Source organism: Vulpes vulpes, chromosome 16 (assembly GCF_048418805.1).
Source record: "Vulpes vulpes isolate BD-2025 chromosome 16, VulVul3, whole genome shotgun sequence".
Lineage (NCBI taxonomy): Eukaryota > Metazoa > Chordata > Mammalia > Carnivora > Canidae > Vulpes > Vulpes vulpes.
The window spans coordinates 33,296,057-33,313,869 of NC_132795.1; the positions used below are offsets into that span (position 1 = coordinate 33,296,057).

The 17,813-nt window shown below is 54.7% G+C and overlaps 2 protein-coding genes and 1 long non-coding RNA gene across 18 annotated transcripts; 2 read left to right on the forward strand and 1 right to left on the reverse strand.

Annotated features, from left to right (window-relative positions):
* The first annotated feature begins 294 nt into the window (after nucleotides 1–294).
* PIP4K2C (phosphatidylinositol-5-phosphate 4-kinase type 2 gamma) lies at nucleotides 295–11,470 on the forward strand. 4 transcript variants are annotated; one of them, XM_026001851.2, is made up of 11 exons: nucleotides 829–1,347; nucleotides 1,969–2,200; nucleotides 3,058–3,155; nucleotides 3,818–3,914; nucleotides 4,264–4,407; nucleotides 7,381–7,527; nucleotides 7,711–7,749; nucleotides 8,352–8,465; nucleotides 8,830–9,097; nucleotides 9,287–9,390; nucleotides 9,585–11,470. In XM_026001851.2, exons 3-11 carry the CDS (start codon nucleotides 3,091–3,093, stop codon nucleotides 9,663–9,665), a joined length of 1,059 nt encoding a protein of 352 aa, XP_025857636.1. In that variant the 5' UTR covers nucleotides 829–1,347; nucleotides 1,969–2,200; nucleotides 3,058–3,090; the 3' UTR covers nucleotides 9,666–11,470. The 4 variants fall into 4 exon arrangements, with proteins under 4 accessions (XP_072597741.1, XP_025857634.1, XP_025857635.1 ...); XM_072741640.1 differs by lacking the exons at nucleotides 829–1,347; nucleotides 1,969–2,200 and adding an exon at nucleotides 295–601; XM_026001849.2 differs by lacking the exon at nucleotides 1,969–2,200 and having other exon boundaries at nucleotides 753–1,347.
* LOC140595905 (uncharacterized) lies at nucleotides 7,069–13,114 on the reverse strand. Its single transcript, XR_011997839.1, has 3 exons — nucleotides 12,997–13,114; nucleotides 11,679–11,781; nucleotides 7,069–7,183 (listed from the first exon to the last, which is right to left on the reverse strand). It is a non-coding gene; the product is annotated as an uncharacterized lncRNA (long non-coding RNA).
* DTX3 (deltex E3 ubiquitin ligase 3) lies at nucleotides 12,755–17,695 on the forward strand. 13 transcript variants are annotated; one of them, XM_072741642.1, is made up of 6 exons: nucleotides 12,755–12,903; nucleotides 14,052–14,113; nucleotides 14,308–14,383; nucleotides 14,759–15,494; nucleotides 16,422–16,639; nucleotides 16,993–17,695. In XM_072741642.1, the coding sequence occupies exons 3-6, from the start codon at nucleotides 14,355–14,357 to the stop codon at nucleotides 17,066–17,068; spliced, it is 1,059 nt and encodes a 352-aa protein (XP_072597743.1). In that variant the 5' UTR covers nucleotides 12,755–12,903; nucleotides 14,052–14,113; nucleotides 14,308–14,354; the 3' UTR covers nucleotides 17,069–17,695. The 13 variants fall into 13 exon arrangements, with proteins under 13 accessions (XP_072597743.1, XP_072597746.1, XP_072597745.1 ...); XM_072741645.1 differs by having other exon boundaries at nucleotides 12,769–12,903; nucleotides 14,740–15,494; XM_072741651.1 differs by having other exon boundaries at nucleotides 12,815–12,903; nucleotides 13,824–14,113; nucleotides 14,740–15,494.
* The last annotated feature ends 118 nt before the right edge of the window (nucleotides 17,696–17,813 follow it).

The window sequence follows — 17,813 nt, forward strand, 5'->3', positions numbered from 1 at the left end:
AGGGGTGGGCCACTTCGTAAAGGGACACTTCTGGGTTAGAGCCTCGGGCGGGAGGTTACTCCTAAAACTCGGTAAAACCGGGAGGCAGCGGCGTTGCCGCCAAGGAGCCGCCGACCGAAGCCTGGCGGCCCAGGCAGGGGACCGAGGCAAGCCGGGGCCGGGCCCGCCCGCCGCCCGCCGCCCGCCGCCCGCCGCCCGCCGCCCGCCGCCCGCAGGGAGCGCCAGGTGAGCCCCCACCGCGCGGGGGGCGGGGCGGGGCGGGGCGGGGCGTCGCGGCGGGGGCGGAGCCAGCCCCGCCCCCTGCGCGCCCGCGGGCGGGCCTCCGGTCACGTGACGGCGGCCCAGGTGAGCGCCGCTTCCGGGGTCGGGAGCCCGCTGCGCCGGCGGCTCGGCGTCCCCTCGGTCGGTTGCGCGGGCGAGGGAGGCTATGGCGTCCTCCTCTGTCCCGCCGGCCACCGTACCGGCGGCGGCGGCGGCGGCGGCCCCGGGCTTCGGCTTCGCCTCCAAGACCAAGAAGAAGCACTTCGTGCAGCAGAAGGTGAAGGTGTTCCGGGCGGCGGACCCGCTGCTGGGCGTGTTCCTGTGGGGCGTCGCCCACTCGGTGAGCCCGCCGCGCCTCCAGCTCCCGCCTCGGAGCCCTCGCCGCCGCCCCCGCGCCCGCGCCCGCCCCCGCCCCCGCCCCCGCGCCCGGCCCCCGCGCTCGCGCCCGCCCCGGCCCCCGCGCCCGCCCCGGCCCCCGCGCCCGGCCCCGGCCCCCGCGCCCGCGCCCCGACCTCCGGTGTCCCCGCCGCGGCGCCTCGCTGGAGGCGGCGCCGTTGTTCCTTCCGTGAGACGGACGCTGGCTCCCTCCGCGCCCCGGCCGCGCCGCGTCCGCCGCTCGAGCTCCGCCCGCCCCACCTGCCCTCCTGCTGCTCCGGCGTCGCGGCGGGCTCGGCGGGGGCCGGGGTGCTCAGGGCGGCGGTGCTGCGGATCGCGAGGCAGCTCGGAGAGGCGCAGTTCGCTTTCCTCTCCGGCTGCCGCCCTGGTGTTGGAGCCTCGGCCCTGGGGGACGCTCCAGGCTTCCTGCGCGCCCCTGCCTTTGCCTTCCAAAGGTCCAGCGCCCCGGAGAAGCCACCCACCCGGGCCTCGTTGGCACTATGTATGGGATATGCCTTTGGTTTTCACTGCATCCCCGTGGCTGGCTGCGGAGACGCCGCTGTTCGGGGTCAGCGGGGGGTCGTCTGTGACCACCAGGATGGCCGAGGAATGCTGCTGCTGGGGACGCTGCTGGTGAACCTGAGGAACAGGTGGCCGGTATGGCCTGGGAGGAGGCCAAGCAGCCCAGCGCGTCGCTTATCCTTCACTCAGGTGAAGGAAGCACAGCCATTGTTCCTTCACCCTCAGGTTTAGAGTGGGAGGGGTGCGGCGACCTTGAATGTAACAGGCAGTATTTTATAAATCAGTCTCCTTGAAGTGTTGTAGTCAAGGCGGAGTTGGACAGGTGGAAGGGAGTGAGGAAGAAGACCATTTTTGTCCCCTTCTTGATTTGTGGTTTAGAATGTTGGGGGGGGGGGGGGCTCTTTTGTATTTGTGGTTCTATGGACCGCTCCCAGCTCCTGGGTGGTAATGTCTTAGAGGTAGGGCTGCCTCTCATATGGACTTTACAGGTGACCCATCCATCCCTTTGGGAAGCTTACCAAGAAGGATTCTTCTTTGGTAAGGATTAAGGAGTTACACATGAGAGCTGGCTGCCTCAGCTTCCCTAGGTATATATACTTTAGCTTCAACACCCCACCCTGTAGCCAACCCACGTTTACTTCAAGTGTCTACAGTGGAGAATTCCTTGAACATATGTCTTAGTGATGATTCAGCCTGCTTAACAGCAGGTGGCGAGGAGGGGGCATGAAGAACTATAGCTGAATTTTAGGCTGGGAATCTCAAGTGGCTTTTCTTTTCCTTTTTCTTTTCTTTTTTGGTTCCTGGAGAAAGATGTTCTGTCCTCCTTTTCTACTGAGAGTGAGAGGAGAACAGTTTCACTGCAATCTGTGGATTTGGGTTAGGCTGCACTTCATCGCCTCTGTTGAATGATCAAGAGAGGCAAGGCCTCCACTTATTCAGCTAATACACACTTCAGGACCCCCTGTGCCGAACTTTATGCTAGCTCAGCACCTGAGACATGCAGACAACTACAGCTGGTCCTTGCCCTTGAAGAGCTCACAATGTAGGTGGTGAACTTACATAAACTAGCCATTAGAGTCATGTGATAAGTGCACTGTTAAAGGTGGGTGAACAGTACTGTGGCAACGCTGGGGAGGAAACACATCTTCTTGGGATTTCTTCGTGCAGGAACTCCCTTCCCACCCAGAATTAGCAGATGGCTGATTCTGGGGGCCAAGGAGAGCGCGTGTTGCTTGCATCCTTTGGGCCGTGGCCTGGCTTGACTTTTAGGACAAGCTAATGAGCTCATATCCTCTGCCTGCCTGCATGACCCCCTCTGAAGTCAGCTGCTCTTCTTTTACTTGACACTCAGGCAGGTGGGGACCTACTGGAGAGACCTGGGTCAGGGTGGTCTGTTTGTAAGGAGATGCCTCCTGCAGGATGTGGACATCTCATTCTCGTTGCTGCAGGCTCCTCAGAGTCCCATTAACTCTCTTGTGTACATTTTTTTTTTAAAAAAAAAGCGCCTTTTGTTTTGTTTTTAATGGAGCATGGAACTGTTTGTCTTGAGTGTTTTGAGTCTGCTGAGGGTATTTTTTTCCCTTTAGAACTTCTCACAGCTTTAAAAATAGTGCTGAGCTGCTTACAGGGTTTGCCTAATATAAAATGACTGCTGCGAGCATGAAGCTCCATGGGGGTGGAGTGTGAGGGGCTGTGTGTGGGGGCTGCTGACTGCAGTCCCTGCTGGGCAGCAGAAAGGGTCAGATGCATTCTCTCACCTCTGGCAAGTAGATGCATAACTCGGGTTCCTAAATGAACAAGGGTTGAGTTGCCCTTTTCTGACTCTTGCCCAGAAGCAGTGTAGAAGTAGCTCTCCACACCCCTCCTCACTGGCTCCCTGTTCTTGTTTTGGTTTATCAGATCAATGAGCTCAGCCAGGTGCCTCCCCCAGTGATGCTGCTGCCAGACGACTTTAAGGCGAGCTCCAAGATCAAGGTCAACAATCACCTTTTCCACAGGTATGTGGAGATCCCTGCTCTTCTCTTGTCAACCTTCCTAGAAGAGAGTAATACATAATTTTAAGAGTTAAGATTCAGTGAATTGAAGGTTTTAGATTTGGAAGGCAGTTTGCAAGTTCTGCGTTCTAACCCCCTTCCCGGAGCAGAAATTCAGTATCCTGCAACAAAACCATTAAAGTAACTTCCAGTGTTCTCTATACTCTGATATATTTGTACTACTTTGTTTCTCATCTAGCCACAGAGTAAATACATTTAGATGCCCTTACCATTAGCTTCTGATAGAGACTCCCTGAAAGAAGTATCTTAGTCTCCTAGGTGCTTCTGGTATCAGAAGATGCCGTTCAGAACAGTCGCACCTATTGCGGATTTTAGGATATCTCGAACTTGCATGAGATTTGGGAAATGATGCTGTTTAGATGGGCATTAGATCCTGGTTCTACCTAAGCTACTTATAAGTTCTCTGTTTGAAGCAGGTCACTCAACCACCCTGAGCCCCAATCTCTCCTGTAAAATGGGAATAATATACCTTTAAAGGCCTTCACAATAGTTTCATGAGAATCATATAGGGTAAATGTGTGAAGGTGCTCTGTAGATTGTCAAGCCACATACAAATGTAATACTACTGTTCCTTTGTTTTCTTACCCTGAAAACCCCTATTTCAGAGAAAACCTGCCTAGTCATTTCAAGTTCAAGGAGTACTGCCCCCAGGTCTTCAGGAACCTCCGTGATCGCTTTGGCATTGATGACCAAGATTACCTGGTGAGCGTCCTTTTCGGGTGAGGGGTGTCCTTTCTCCATGACAAGCAGGGAATCCTGGGGCCAGTCATATTTAGAGAAATGAGAGCTTTAGCAAGTCTGATTCTTTACCTATTTGTGGTCACAAGGCCTCTTCAAAAATCTGATGAAAGGCGTTAACCCAGTCCTTGGGGGAAAATGTAGCTACATTAAAATTTTTGCTTTCACATTCGTTCAGTCCAGATGAAGAACCCCTGCTCCACCTTTCATACAAGGGTTTTATCTGCTTTCGGATACATTCACTTGACCATTATCCTATGATTGCATCTCCATTCGAAGAGGAAAAGAGCCTCTGACCTATTTGTGTTCCCAGGTATCCCTCACCCGAAGTCCCCCGAGTGAAAGTGAAGGCAGCGATGGTCGCTTCCTTATCTCCTACGATCGAACTCTGGTCATCAAAGAAGTATCCAGTGAGGACATTGCTGACATGCATAGCAACCTCTCGAACTACCACCAGGTTAGGCGGCTTTCCAGCTTCATTCTTTCCCTCTCCTCTCTATTCATAGCTTTGCTGCTGGAGAATATTAGGAAACTTTTCTCTTTTCCCTACAACCCATTTTGCTGCCCAAGGAGCACTTGACATCATGTTTTTGAAAACTAGGAATTTCGGAAAAAGCCTCTGCATACCTCTTTGTGTTTGACCAAATAGGAGAAGTTAGACATGTTCCTTTCTCATTTGGTATTTACAATCCCAAACTGCTGTGGATTGATACATCAAGGGCACACATATAGCGGTTATCAACTGTAGACTAAGCCAGAATTAGGTGAACTGTTAACACCAATATACTGTCAGGAATAAATGTGGTTTCGAGGAGAAAAGCAGGATAAGTACCCAATTAGGGATAAACTGAAGGGGAGAAGCATGATCATATCCGGTCCTGAGTGGGATTAGGGAGGCTTTTCTGTCTGATGAGATTAACCTGAAACGTGCAGTTTCTGGAATATTTCAGTGATAAAAACACTGCCTGAATATCTTTCTAATGGAAAAAAAAAAATCCCCCTAAAGTCAGTTAGCAAGGAATAAATGAAAGACTAGAAAAACGATTGGTTTAGTCAACAAACATTGAATCTTCGTTATCACTAGGCCCTACATTTGGCAGTAGACAAAGAGGTGACTGAGGAAGAGGCCCTGGAGGATCTCTCAGCCTCACGGCAGAGGGTAGGAAACCAACATAAACACAGTGGGATGTGTGCAGTAGTAGAGGGATGTAGAGAGTGCTGTGGGGGTGCTTAGGAAGAACATCCTAGCTTACCTGGGGAAAGAAGTGCACTGGGAGGTTCAAGGAGAGTTTGTTAGAGCAAGGATTATAGGAGTCGGTTCTTGAAAGACTAGTATGGACTCCTTAGACAAGGTGGAAGAAAGCATTCTAGGCAAAGGACAACTTGCAAAGGCACAGAGCTGAGAGAGCGGTATGTTATTTAGAAATTGTCCCATGACTGCATTTTCGAGAATGGGTTGGATAGGGGAATGCTAGGAGTGAAGATACCAGGTAGGAGGTAATGCTGATAGTCTGGGTAAGGAATGACAGAGGGTGGAGGAATGATGGCAGTGGAGAGGCAGAGGAAGACTCGTGGGAGACTTGGGGGAATTAAGGCAAAGGTGCCTCCAGATTCCTGGCTGGGGATAACCGGGTGTCTATTCACTAACAGTTGGGAAGCACAAAAAGAAAGCAGTTTTGGGGAGAAGACAGTTCTGATTTAGACATGTGGAATGTAGGGTTTCTACAGTTCATTCAGATGTAGATGTTCCATAAGTGGTTGGGGAATGGAGTTCAGGAAAGTAGAAGTGTAGATTTGAGAGTTACAGGTAATAGATGGTATTTAAAACTATAAATATAGACCATTAACAGGAAGTGTTATGGAGAAGAAATGAAGCAATTCGAAGAGCCCATAAAGGAGAGTTTGAGTTGCCAGGTACCCTCCTTTGTTCTGTGTGGGATTTGAGGAGAGAGGAGAAGAGAATTGGAAGAGTGGCATAGGGGGAGCCCAGGGTGAAGAGAGTTCTAGGGAGAGTCTGGTTGGGAGTATCAAGTGCCCCCGAGTTGAAATACAACAATAACTAAAATGAATACCAAATGATATGGCAACTGAGGGATTTGAGGAAGGGAGAAGTAGAGATTTCAGAGGAAAGATGAGAGTATGAGTTTGATTTCACTGGTTTAAGGTGTGAAAGAAAGTGGATTCATTGTGGACTACTTTTCTGAGAAGGCTGGCTCTAGGGGAAGAAGGCAGCAATGCTGACAGAGACAATAGCATAAAAGATGAGTCATTTTTTAAGAATCCCAAATTATAAGCCATCATACAAACATTTTTACTATGGGAACGTGGCCCACCAGGAAATGTTAGTCTAGGTAAAATCATTTCATGGTAAGCAGATGTAATCTCTAATCCTGGTTCTGTGACCACTTGTACTTGAAGAGTTTAGGGATGCCTGGGTGGCTCAACGGTTGAGCGCCTGCCTTTGGCTCGGGTCGTAATCCTGGGGTCCTGGGATCGAGTCCTGCAGTGGGCTCCCCACGGCAAGCCTGCTTCCCCCTCTACCTATGTCTCTGCCCCTCTCTCTCCCTCATGAATAAATGAATAAAATCTTTTTAAAAAAAATAGAGGGACACCTGGGTGGCTCAGCGTTTGAATGTCTGACTTTGACTCAGGGCCTGATCCTGGAGTTCTAGGATTGAGTCCTGCATCGGGCTTCCTGCATGGAGCCTGCTTCTCCTTGCCTGTGTCTCTGACTCTCTGTGTGTCTTTCATAAATAAATAAAATCTTTAAAAAAAAATAGAGTCTAGTGGCTCTTGGGTGACTCAGTTGATTGAGCATCCGACTCTTGATTTTGGCTCAGGTCATGATCTCTGTCTTGAGATTGAGCTGGGCTCCATGCTCAGCAGGGAGTCTACTTGCCCCTCTCCCTCTGCCCCTTACCTGTGCACGTGTGCATGCTCTCTCACTCTTTCTCATAAATAAAAGCTTTAAAATAAAGAGACATTATACAAATGGAATAAATCAGGAGATGGGGATTCAGAAACTTCATGGATACCACAGATGCCTTTAACAAGTCTCCACCACTTTTTTTTTTTTTTTTAAAGATTTTATTTATTTATTTGAGAGAGAGCATTCATGCAGGGGTACGCCTGGGGGTGGGGGTGGGGCAAGGCAGAGGAAGAGGAAGAGAGAAAGAATCCCAGCTGGGCTCCATGCTCTGCAGGGCTCAATCCCACAACCTTGAGATCATGACCTAAGTGGAAACCAAGAATCAGATGCTCAACTGACTGAGCCACCCAGGCGCTCCCCACCCGCACTTTTGACCTTGTAATCTCTCTACTTGAAGTTGTCTGCCCTACTCTGGAATGGTGGTGTTTGAATTCCCATCCCTGGGCTGGTTGTGCATTTACTCCTCAGCTTCTCCCCATTCCTTCCTCCCTTCTACCCCAGTACATTGTGAAGTGCCATGGCAACACACTGCTGCCCCAGTTCCTGGGGATGTACCGAGTTAGCGTGGACAATGAAGACAGCTACATGCTTGTGATGCGCAACATGTTTAGCCACCGTCTTCCTGTGCACAGGAAGTATGACCTCAAGGTAAGGAGAGGCTAGCTGAGGGAGAGGCTCCTGATAGCCTGAGAGTGGGGAAGGGCCTGGGAGGGCACTGAGATGGTTCATTTCAAAGGAAAGAAGACTGTGGGTGTGAATATTCCTCTTAGGAGCTGGATCCTAACTTCTTTTAGCCACTTCTGCTGACTTGGTCTTTGGGTCTCTCCACAGGGCTCCCTAGTGTCCCGAGAAGCCAGCGATAAGGAAAAGGTGATACTAATTTTAGGTGACAGGGTGAGGGATGAGGGAGGGCAGATAAAGGGGTCTCCTTAGGATAGAGGTAGGGATCACCAGCTATTTCGTCTTATCTTAAACCACCAAAAAGAAGAGAGGTGTAAACTTGTGCTGATGCTGGGATTAAGTGTTTGGAATGGGCAGCAGGAGCAGCTGCTTCTCACTGGCACTGGCTTTCTCATGGCATGGGTTAGCCCATGTGGAAGGTGTGGCTATGGATAAAGACAAACTTTGAGAGCGAAATGCTTTCCCTCTACCCCCCCGCTCTGGGTTCTTGTATTCAGGCGGCTATTTTCTGCTTAAGAAGAATGAAAGGCGGTATGTGAGGTCTTGACTGAAAACCATAAGCAGACGGTAGTGGGATGTGATTTGGGGTACCGCTGCAGCGACTGAGTTTGGAGAAGCCACAAGAGCGGAGAACGGCCTCTGGGCAGCATGGCAGTGTGCAGTTAGAGGGGCTGTGAGATCTCTCTCCCCTCAAGGCCACTGAGTTACACAGAGCCCTAGGAAGAGAGCATGGTTCTCTGAGACCTTGAGGGAAGGGCTGTATTCCCAAGATTCCCTTTACCTATTTTCAGGTTAAAGAATTGCCCACCCTTAAGGATATGGATTTTCTCAACAAGAACCAGAAGGTTTATATTGGTGAAGAGGAGAAGAAAGTATTTCTAGAGAAGCTAAGGAGAGATGTGGAGGTGATGATCGGGGTGCTTTGGGAAATGGCTGTTTCCTGTTGCTTCCCCCCCCCCACCCCCGGGGCAGCTGTCTCTCCCGTTCCCTTTATTCTTTGGGTTCTCTGCATGTAGGGGAGTTGGGTATGGGACATGAAAAACCCTTAGAGGTGACCCATGGAGGGGATGGCTAGAATTGACTAAAAGGATGACCTCAGGTACCAGGACATTGATGTACTAAAGGGCAGTGGTATACTCCCAACCCTTGATTTTCATCCTTCCTTTCCCCAGGAGGGCCCCTGAAGCTCAGAGGGGAGGTATAATGGTGGTGTGGTGCTGGGAGCAGGGAAGGAGATCTGAGGTATCTGATTTGTCAGTGGGGTTTCAGTTCCTAGTGCAGCTGAAGATCATGGACTACAGCCTTCTGCTGGGCATCCACGACATCGTTCGGGGCTCTGACCCAGAGGAGGAGGGACCTGTGCGGGAGGAGGAGTCAGAGGGGGATGGAGACTGTGACCTGACAGGGCCACCTGCTCTGGTGGGCTCCTATGGCACCTCCCCTGAGGGTATTGGCGGCTACATCCATTCTCATCGGCTCCTGGGCCCTGGAGAATTTGAGTCCCTCATTGATGTCTATGCCATCCGGAGTGCTGAGGGTGAGAGAAATCCTGGAAATATTAAGGGTGTTGGTGGTGGGGAGTGTTAGCCTTGGGGGAGTGAGGGGACTGAGACCAGCTAGGGTGGTGGGAGAGAGGCCGCTTAGCTTTTCAAAACAGATCTGACTGGTTCTTGGGAAGAGGGAATTGGGACTACACTTGCTCTTCCTCGCTGCTTTCTTTCCCCAGGGGCCCCCCAGAAGGAGGTGTATTTCATGGGCCTCATTGACATCCTGACACAGTATGATGCCAAGAAGAAAGCAGCTCACGCAGCGAAAACTGTCAAGCACGGGGTGAGGGTTCCCCAAATCCTTTCCTATCTTTTGACTGGGAACAGAGGGAGCCTTTTGTACGGGAGCAATGGGGTGGCAAAAGGACGAAGGGCTGGGAAGGGCTGGGTGCGGAAGTGGTGTGGGGAGGACTGGAGGCTGCGGAGTGGGAAGGGGTGGTGGGGTGCCTGACGCTGTGTTCCTACCTCCTCTCGCAGGCTGGGGCAGAGATCTCCACTGTCCATCCCGAGCAGTATGCTAAGCGGTTCCTGGATTTTATTACCAACATCTTTGCCTAAGAGACTACCAGACTCTGTGCTGCTTTATGTTCAAGGTGGCAGGGTTCCGAGAGGCTTGGGGAGCTGTGGATATGTTGACCACTACTACTTCTCTTCCTCTTTTGTTAATTCCAGCTACGGGCTCCTTCTACCCACACAACTCCATCTTGTTGACTAGGCTTTTCCTGACCCTCAGAAATACACTGTCCTGTCCCCCACCCCCCACCCCCGCCCACTTTTCTTCCATTTCTTCCTCCCTTCCAGCAATTCTGCTTGCTTCATTAGAGTGTTACTGTTGACTCACTCCCAAGTGCCTTGATCTTTGTAAATGTCCTGTTGTTTCTAGAACATAGGAGGAGATGGGGGAAGGGGATTACTTGCCATCTTCAGGACCTGACTGGACGGATGGACCTGGCTCAAGCAACTACTCTGGATGCATTTTGCTGTGTGGGATGAACTAAGAGTGTCTGAATTTTGCTGATAACTTTATAGAACTCACTGTGGCATGCCTCCTTCCCGGTAGACCCTGGGATGGAGGACTTTTAAGATACTATAGGTGTGGGTGCTGGCATGCACACATATGATGGGTTATGGCCCATTTTACACACTAATGGGGTGGGGAGCGGTGAGCCAGCTGGTGCCTTACAGAGGTGGGACCCAGGAGGACTCTTGAAATTATTCAGGGAATTGGAAAAGGTGTCTGTCAAGAATTGACTGCTACTCTCCAAACTCTTCCCTCACCCTACTTCCAACCCCTGCCCCTGTACTTCTGGGCACAAGAACCCAGAGATGGCCAAACCATTCAAGCCTGGGTGAAGATGTTTGACTGCTGCTGCTCTTCACCAGGACCTTCCACACTTCCCAGGGCTGGAACCCTTCAGCAGGGGGCGAGGGTGGGGGCAGTTTTGGAGGCTGGGATGATGGGCCAGGGTGTAAGGTTCACTCCCAATGCTAAATTTCCTTTCTTCACATGTAGCCATCTCTGAGGTTTTATCCCCAGCAGGAGGAAATATCTCTACCTGGGTCTATCCTGGTCATTTCAAGAGGATGAACGTCTCAAGTGTGGGAACCTCCTCTACTCCTTGGAGATGTGCACCTAGCACACTTCCTTCCCAACCCCTTCTCAAGCCCCTTTTCCAGTTGGATGTCTTATTCTGTTCTTTTCTGTCTTATACTGCTACTATGTCTCCCAGGGGACAGATGGACTTCTTTGTCATCTTCACTCTCCACCCCCAGAGAGGAGTCAGCCATAACTCAATCACCGGCCCCCTCCAAAGAGTTGAAATGACAAGTGGTAGTCTCAGAGTGTACAGGACCCTGAGGGCCCAGATAGTGTCCTCCCCACCCCCGATACCTTTGGGGCTAAGGCAGCCATTCTTGCTACCCTCCATCCCCTTTATGGCTTCTGCACTTTTTTAAAACATAAAGATGGGCACCAGCAACTGGCCTGTGGGGATGCAAAGATTCTTTGCTCTGTATCTAGCTGGACTGATCTGTCTCACAGGAAGTCATACAGTCATAAAGGAGAATTCCTCTCTCCCCTTCATCTTCTCCAAAGGAAGTAACAAGAGGAGTCCACAGTTAAGAATTAGAGCCCCTATAATATCTTCCCATCAGGGGCCTGCTGATCTTTTTCATTCCAACCATCTACCTTCCCCTTTTGAATGCAATAAAACTCCATGACACCAGCAGCTGTTGCTCTTTAGAAATTGGTTTTCTGACCATGTGGCTGAAGTATCATGAGCAGAATGGTCTTCGTTTTGTTGCTTCTGTTTTTCATCTTTTTTGTTTTATTAATTAATAAAGATCTTGTGTATTTACTCCCATCGCTGTCACTGTATAGGAAATATATTATTGAATCCATATTCCTTCACAGACATGCCTCCTCCCCCCCCTTTTCTAAGGAACCCTGTGCTTAGGGGTGCAGAGACCAGAAGAAGAATTACCCATCTTTAAAATGTGGGGCCCCTACTTAAGAATGTGGGTTTCTAGTTAAAAGGTGGTGAGGGGTGTGCATAGCAATGGAAAACTTACTCTCCAGCTCTGTGGGAGTCCACGTATGGGGGGGGCAGGGAGAAGGGCTGACGGGGTGCTCCCTCTTCCCTCCGGAGTTCTGGGACTGATGACACAGTCACTCCTGTAAAGGTGAGTGAGCCTCAGAGCACGCTCCCTCACTTGTACTTGCTCATAGAAGCTAAAAGAAGAATGGGGTGTTCCCCCCAGGCTTCCTGGGAAAGATGTCCTGTTGTCTGGAGAGTGGGAAGAGTACAGCAGGGTCCTGGGAAAGTGGAGAAAGCGACCAGCCCGAGGGGGGGGGAGTGAAGAGGGGGGTGGAATAAATAGAGGCTGCTGCCAGCCTGGGAGATCCAGGGCTGTTTGGCTGAGGAGGCCTTTGGCTGGTGGAAAAACCTGGCTTGATGTGGCCCCAGGGAAGTGAGCTGGCCCGGGGGCGGAGAGCGCTCTGATGTGGGAAGCAGAGCAGAGCTGTTTGTTCTTGGAGCGTTTTTAACTCTACTTGTACCAGAGACTTCGCACCCCCACCCCCACCCCCCACCCCCCAAGGCATTTTTAAGGCCTGTATTCCCTTCCCATTCTGCACTAGCCTCAGGATCCCTGTTGGTGGACAGGAAAGTCGGAGGCGCTCACTCAGCCCCGCCTGCGGGCAGGTAGTGGGGGTCACAGAAGGTCACAACCTAGGAGAAGGCGAGCGCCCCGGGGAGGGATGGAAACAGTGTGGGGGTGGTTCTCCTCCTCCAGGACCAGGGCTTTCCTTACTGTGGCTCTGCCCGTCCTAGATTGTTCCTCGGCGCTTCTAGCAGCAGCAGGCGGATCAGAGAACCGCCCCCCCGCGGAAGGCACCCGCAGCCCGCTGCAAGGGCGGACGGCGGGCGCGACCCAGGCCGCACCGGGCTCCGCGCCCCCGCCCCCCCGCGGAAGGCGCCCCGCCGCGAGGGCCGAGGGGTCCCGGGAGGGCAGCGACCCAGGCCGCGCCCGGCCCCGCCCCCGCCCCCGCCCCGCCGCCGCCCGCGCTCCGCCTCCGCCCCCGTCGCGTCCCCGTCCGCGTCCCCGTCCCCGTCCCCGTCCCCGTCCCGGGGCACAGCCCCCGCCCCCCGCCGCCCCGGGGCCGCCCTCGCGCCGGCCCGCACCCTCGGCGGAGCCCCCCGCCCCCCGGGCCGCCCCCCCCTTGTTGCTAAGGCCCCGACCGTCATCCCGGCAACAGCCTCAGTCATGTGACCGGCAATGGCGGCGCTGACGGGAGGTAGGTGAGCCCGGCGCCCCACACCCCCGCGCCCGCGCCCGCGCCCCCCGCCGGCCCCGCGCCGCCCCGCGCCCCCCGCGCCGCGGCCCGCACCTGTGCTGGCGGGCGGCGCCCCCGCGGCAGGCTCCCCGCCCGCGGGCCCGACCCGGCGACAGGCCGACGCGGGCCTGCTTCCGCGCCTCGCGGGTCCGGGCCGCCGCCGAGCAGCCCGCGCCCCCGCCCGCGCCCCCGCCCGCGCCCGCGCCCCGCCCCGCCCCGCCCCGCGGGGTCGCGGCCCAGCACCCTCCCCCGCTCCCGAGCCGGCGGGACCGGAGCCAGGACCCCGAGGTCCCGGGCCCCGCGGCCTTGGATGCGCAGCACGAGCGGAGGTTCCGGGGCCGCGGCCTCACTCTCTCGGCCTCGAGGTGCATGTGGCCCGGAGGGGACTGTGACGGAGCCGCACAGCCGCTCCCCTTGGGATCAGTCCAGGAGTTGAGGCCACACTGGCGGCCCCTTTCTATTTGAGCCACCTTTGGAGGCGTTGTAGGGACAGCTCTGTAGCCGCACCCGGTAAGACTCGGGGGAGCCCCGGCTCCTCCAGCCGAGCCCCGCGGAGCCGCACCCTCCCGCCTGCAGGCCCGGTCGCTGCCGGCCCTACTGCTCCAGGCGCGGGGTTACGAAGGCGACAGCAAGAACCTGGTTGCTTAGGGGCTGTTGCCACTTTGCCCGCCTCCAAACAGACTTCCGCAGAAGGGACCCTGGGTTGGCCCGCAAGGAAGGCTCCCTAGCGACGGGGGCTGAATTGTGGGGGGACGTGGGGCAGGGTGAGGACTTGGGGAGCGTAGGAAAGCTTCTCACCCGTGTGATCCGAGGCAGGGGGCAAGAAAGACCTGGGGGGGGGGGGGCTTTTCCCTTCCTGACTTCTCTCATCTGCGCCCTAGGCCTTCTTGAGAGCCTCAGAGCTGGGGAGAAGAGGAAAGTTAGCATGCTGAAGTTCCACCTTTAGCAACTTGGGAGAGGCTGGGGATGCAGCTCTGCAGGAGAGAAGGAGAGGAAATGGAAGAGGAGTTTTTGTTTTGTTTCTGGGCTGCTGGCGGAGTGGGGGTGAGGGGGGCACGGTCACCTTTGTCGTCATAACCCTTTCCTTTCTACCCTCCCCCTTCCCCCAGTCCTAGTCAGCTGAGTGTGGCAATAGAGGGGTTTCTACTGCTCCCGTCCATGGGCTTTCCAGGTATCTGCCTCCCAAGGGGAACTCAGCTTTCACCTTTAAATTGGTTTCCTCCATTCCATGTGCCAAGTAATCCCATTCCCAGTAACTTACACCTGGGTTCCCAGTCTTCTGTTACCTGGGCTGCTGGGTTGGAGCATGTGGAAAGTGGGTACGGGGGTATCTCACCTTCCCTCCTTTTCCCTTCCACCCACCAGGTCTCACAGCTGACAAGTAGGAAGCAGGGACAGTGGAGCGAGCCTGCATGCCAATTCTAAGCTGTTCAGGATCAAAGTAAGTAAAAAAGTCTCCCTCCCCTTTAAAGAAGCTGGATCCCCCCCCTCCCCCCAGAGGGAGGAGGGCCAGATTGTTTCTGTGATCTTGGGAGGAGTGGAAACAGAACCAAGACTGCTGCTTGGCTCAGACGATGATAATAATAAAGTCATAGAAACTTTCTTGCTCTTTAGTGGATGCTAGGATTTGAAAGATAAGAGCTCTGAGACAGAAAATCAGCTGGGGTGGCGAGGAGTCAGGGGTTGGACTGTGGGACACTAGAGGTGATAAAGGGCCCGAAAGCAACCTGAGGTAGTAGGCACAGATTTTGTCAAATGGGGACCCCCCACCCTGAGTCCCTTTCACCCTGGGGGCAGTGTCGTTCGTCCTGTCCAGAATGGCAGCCTGTGGAGGCACCTGCAAGAATAAAGTGACTGTCTCCAAGCCTGTGTGGGACTTCCTGAGCAAGGAGACCCCAGCCCGGCTGGCCCGGCTTCGGGAGGAGCACCGCGTGTCCATCCTCATCGATGGCGAGACTTCTGATATCTACGTCCTGCAGCTGTCCCCGCAGGGCCCTCCCCCGGCCCCCCCCAACGGGCTCTACCTGGCCCGGAAGGCGCTCAAGGGGCTGCTAAAAGAGGCCGAGAAAGAGCTGAAAAAAGCTCAGAGGCAGGGCGAGCTTATGGGCTGCCTGGCTTTGGGGGGTGGCGGGGAGCACCCTGAGCTGCACCGCCCAGGGCCGCCCCCTCCTCCTCTGCGAGCAGCCCCGCTCCTGCCCCCAGGGGCTCGGGGGCTTCCCCCTCCTCCTCCTCCCCTCCCCCCTCCACTTCCTCCCCGCCTTCGGGAGGAGGCTGAGGAGCAGGAGAGCACCTGCCCCATCTGTCTGGGGGAGATCCAGAACGCCAAGACCTTGGAGAAGTGCCGGCACTCGTTCTGTGAGGGCTGCATCACCCGGGCCCTGCAGGTGAAAAAGGCTTGTCCCATGTGTGGCCGCTTCTATGGGCAGCTGGTGGGCAACCAGCCCCAGAATGGGCGCATGCTGGTCTCTAAGGACGCCACACTCCTACTGCCCAGCTATGAGAAGTACGGCACCATTGTCATCCAGTACGTCTTCCCGCCCGGTGTCCAGGGGGTAAGAAGACCTGCCGTGCCCTTCGGTCTTCCCCAAGTGTGTTCTCTGACCTAGGAAACCTGGGTGAAGGGGAGTGTGTTTGTTAGATGTGATGTAGTCTTGCCGCCTCCCAGCATGCCTTCGCACCCGGTGCCCTGGAGCTAGCTGGTCCCCCACCTTCAGGCCCAGCTTTTCTAGCCCACGACTCCATGGCACATATGAAACTCAGGTAGGAGAGAAAGGCTCTTGCCTCGGTGAACTTGGATGACAACAGCTATTCTTGGCAGAGGTGAATTCTGTGGAGACGGTGGCTCAGGTGCAGGCAGGCCTAGCGGGAAGGGATCTGACCCTCTTCACAGAGCAATGAGTGCTGCTTTGTTCCAGACTGATGAGAGGAAAATCTTGTTGACAGTGGGAGGTTAAACCAGGAGTGGTCGAGAGCCTCTAGGTGTCTCCTGCTTGACCATGCAAGGGTAATTTCCAGGCCTGGTTTGCAGAGGGCTGAGGAAGCTCTGAAGGAGAGTAATGGGAAAGTGGCCCGGGCTAGGCAGGCTTAGAAGCGCTGGGAGTGTTTTCAGGTGGAGAGGGGAAGACAAAGAGAGATTATTCTGTCTTCACATTTCTGCTGACTTATCTGGTGAGTGAGGATGAGCGAGCGGCTTGCCATCACTTTTGAGAATCCATTTGTTGCTGAACTGAGACTTGAGAGATTGAGGCAGCAGAAGGAACTTCCTTAGTAGTAAGGATTTCGTCCAAAAATGGGCTCCTGCTGTCCAAACCTTTCAAGGAAGTCTCTCCCTCCTTGAAAGGCTGTCGGCCCGTTGCTGCCCTGTCAGCATTAGCTGGGGGTGCACAGGCGGCCAGTGGGCCAGGATGACCCTCGGTTGGCATCACGGGCCTTCATGTGCCCAGCTGCTCACTGGCCTCTCTGCTTCCCCTTCGTCCCAGGCTGAACACCCAAACCCAGGAGTTCGGTACCCTGGCACCACACGGGTGGCCTACCTCCCGGACTGCCCCGAGGGCAACAAGGTGCTGACCCTGTTCCGCAAGGCATTTGACCAGCGTCTCACCTTCACTATCGGCACGTCCATGACCACAGGGAGACCGAATGTCATCACCTGGAACGACATTCACCACAAGACCAGCTGCACAGGAGGACCCCAGCTGTGCGACCCTCCTTCATTTCCTTTCCCTCCCTTGGCTCCTCCCCTTCTCTCTATTTTCACTCCAGGGAATGACAGCCACCCCCTCTCTCCTAGAGCCTCCTAACTAGAGAGGACCACCCCCAAACTATCCCAGCCATCTCTTCCATCCCAGCGTCTTTACATTCCACCTGGCCCGATATGCCCAGCTTAATCTACAAAAATAAGCAGAAGTGGGCTAAGTTATCTCAGGATTGGCTATGCTCAGGGGAAGTGGGGAGCAGCTGGAACGGGGCCCCCAGAATGAGGGAGAGCATGAGGCTAAGATGAGGCAGCTGGAATGGCTAATCCTGATCTTCATCTCTCTTTGCTCCCAGGTTTGGGTACCCGGACCCCACCTACCTGACCCGGGTGCAAGAGGAGCTGAGAGCCAAGGGTATCACAGACGACTGAAGGACTTCCCCTCTGCCAAGCCCTTGCCTTTCTCCGTAGGACCCAGCGGAAGCCTCTGTTCTCTCTCCCTCTGCCCACCCCCCCACACCACACAAACGGGACTAGTCTGACTGGGGAAGGAGTTCAGAGAGGGAGGGGGCAATCCCCTCCCCTGTCCTCTCCCCCAGGCCAAGTGCTTCAGTGCAGTGAGAGCCCCTCCCTTCTGGGAGGGGGATCTCCCAGGCTCTGCTCCCCACCTCCCCATGTACATACTCCCAGTCTCCCTACCCCCTCCATTGCCCTTGGCTTTTTCTGGTATGTGCTGTGCTCCAGTGACTAAGCTGAGAAAGGACCTGGGTGGGGAGGGAAGGTCTCTCGAGCCCCCTGCTCTACTGCTGAGCTTCGGCGTGGGGGAGGGGCAATGGGGCTGAGGTGAGCCCCCCGCCCCCCCAGGAGCCAGCCGTGTGTGTTTCTCAGAACCAGTCCCCCTTCCACCTTAACCTGTCCTTCTCTCCTGTGTCTCCGTCTCCGTCAGTCCGTCTCCTGCTCTTCTCTGCCCCCTATAAGGAGCCTCCTTACCCTGTTCTGGAATCGCCGCCAGACTGTAGCTTTTAATTTAATAAAAATAAAGTAAAATATGCAACTCTCTCTGCCACACCCGTTCTGTTCTGCGGCCCCGGGTGGGGGTGGGGTGGGGAGCGGAACCCGCTGAGAAGGGGAAGGGGTGGTGATCGGGTAAATCCCCGCGCATCTCCCCAGTCCTGGC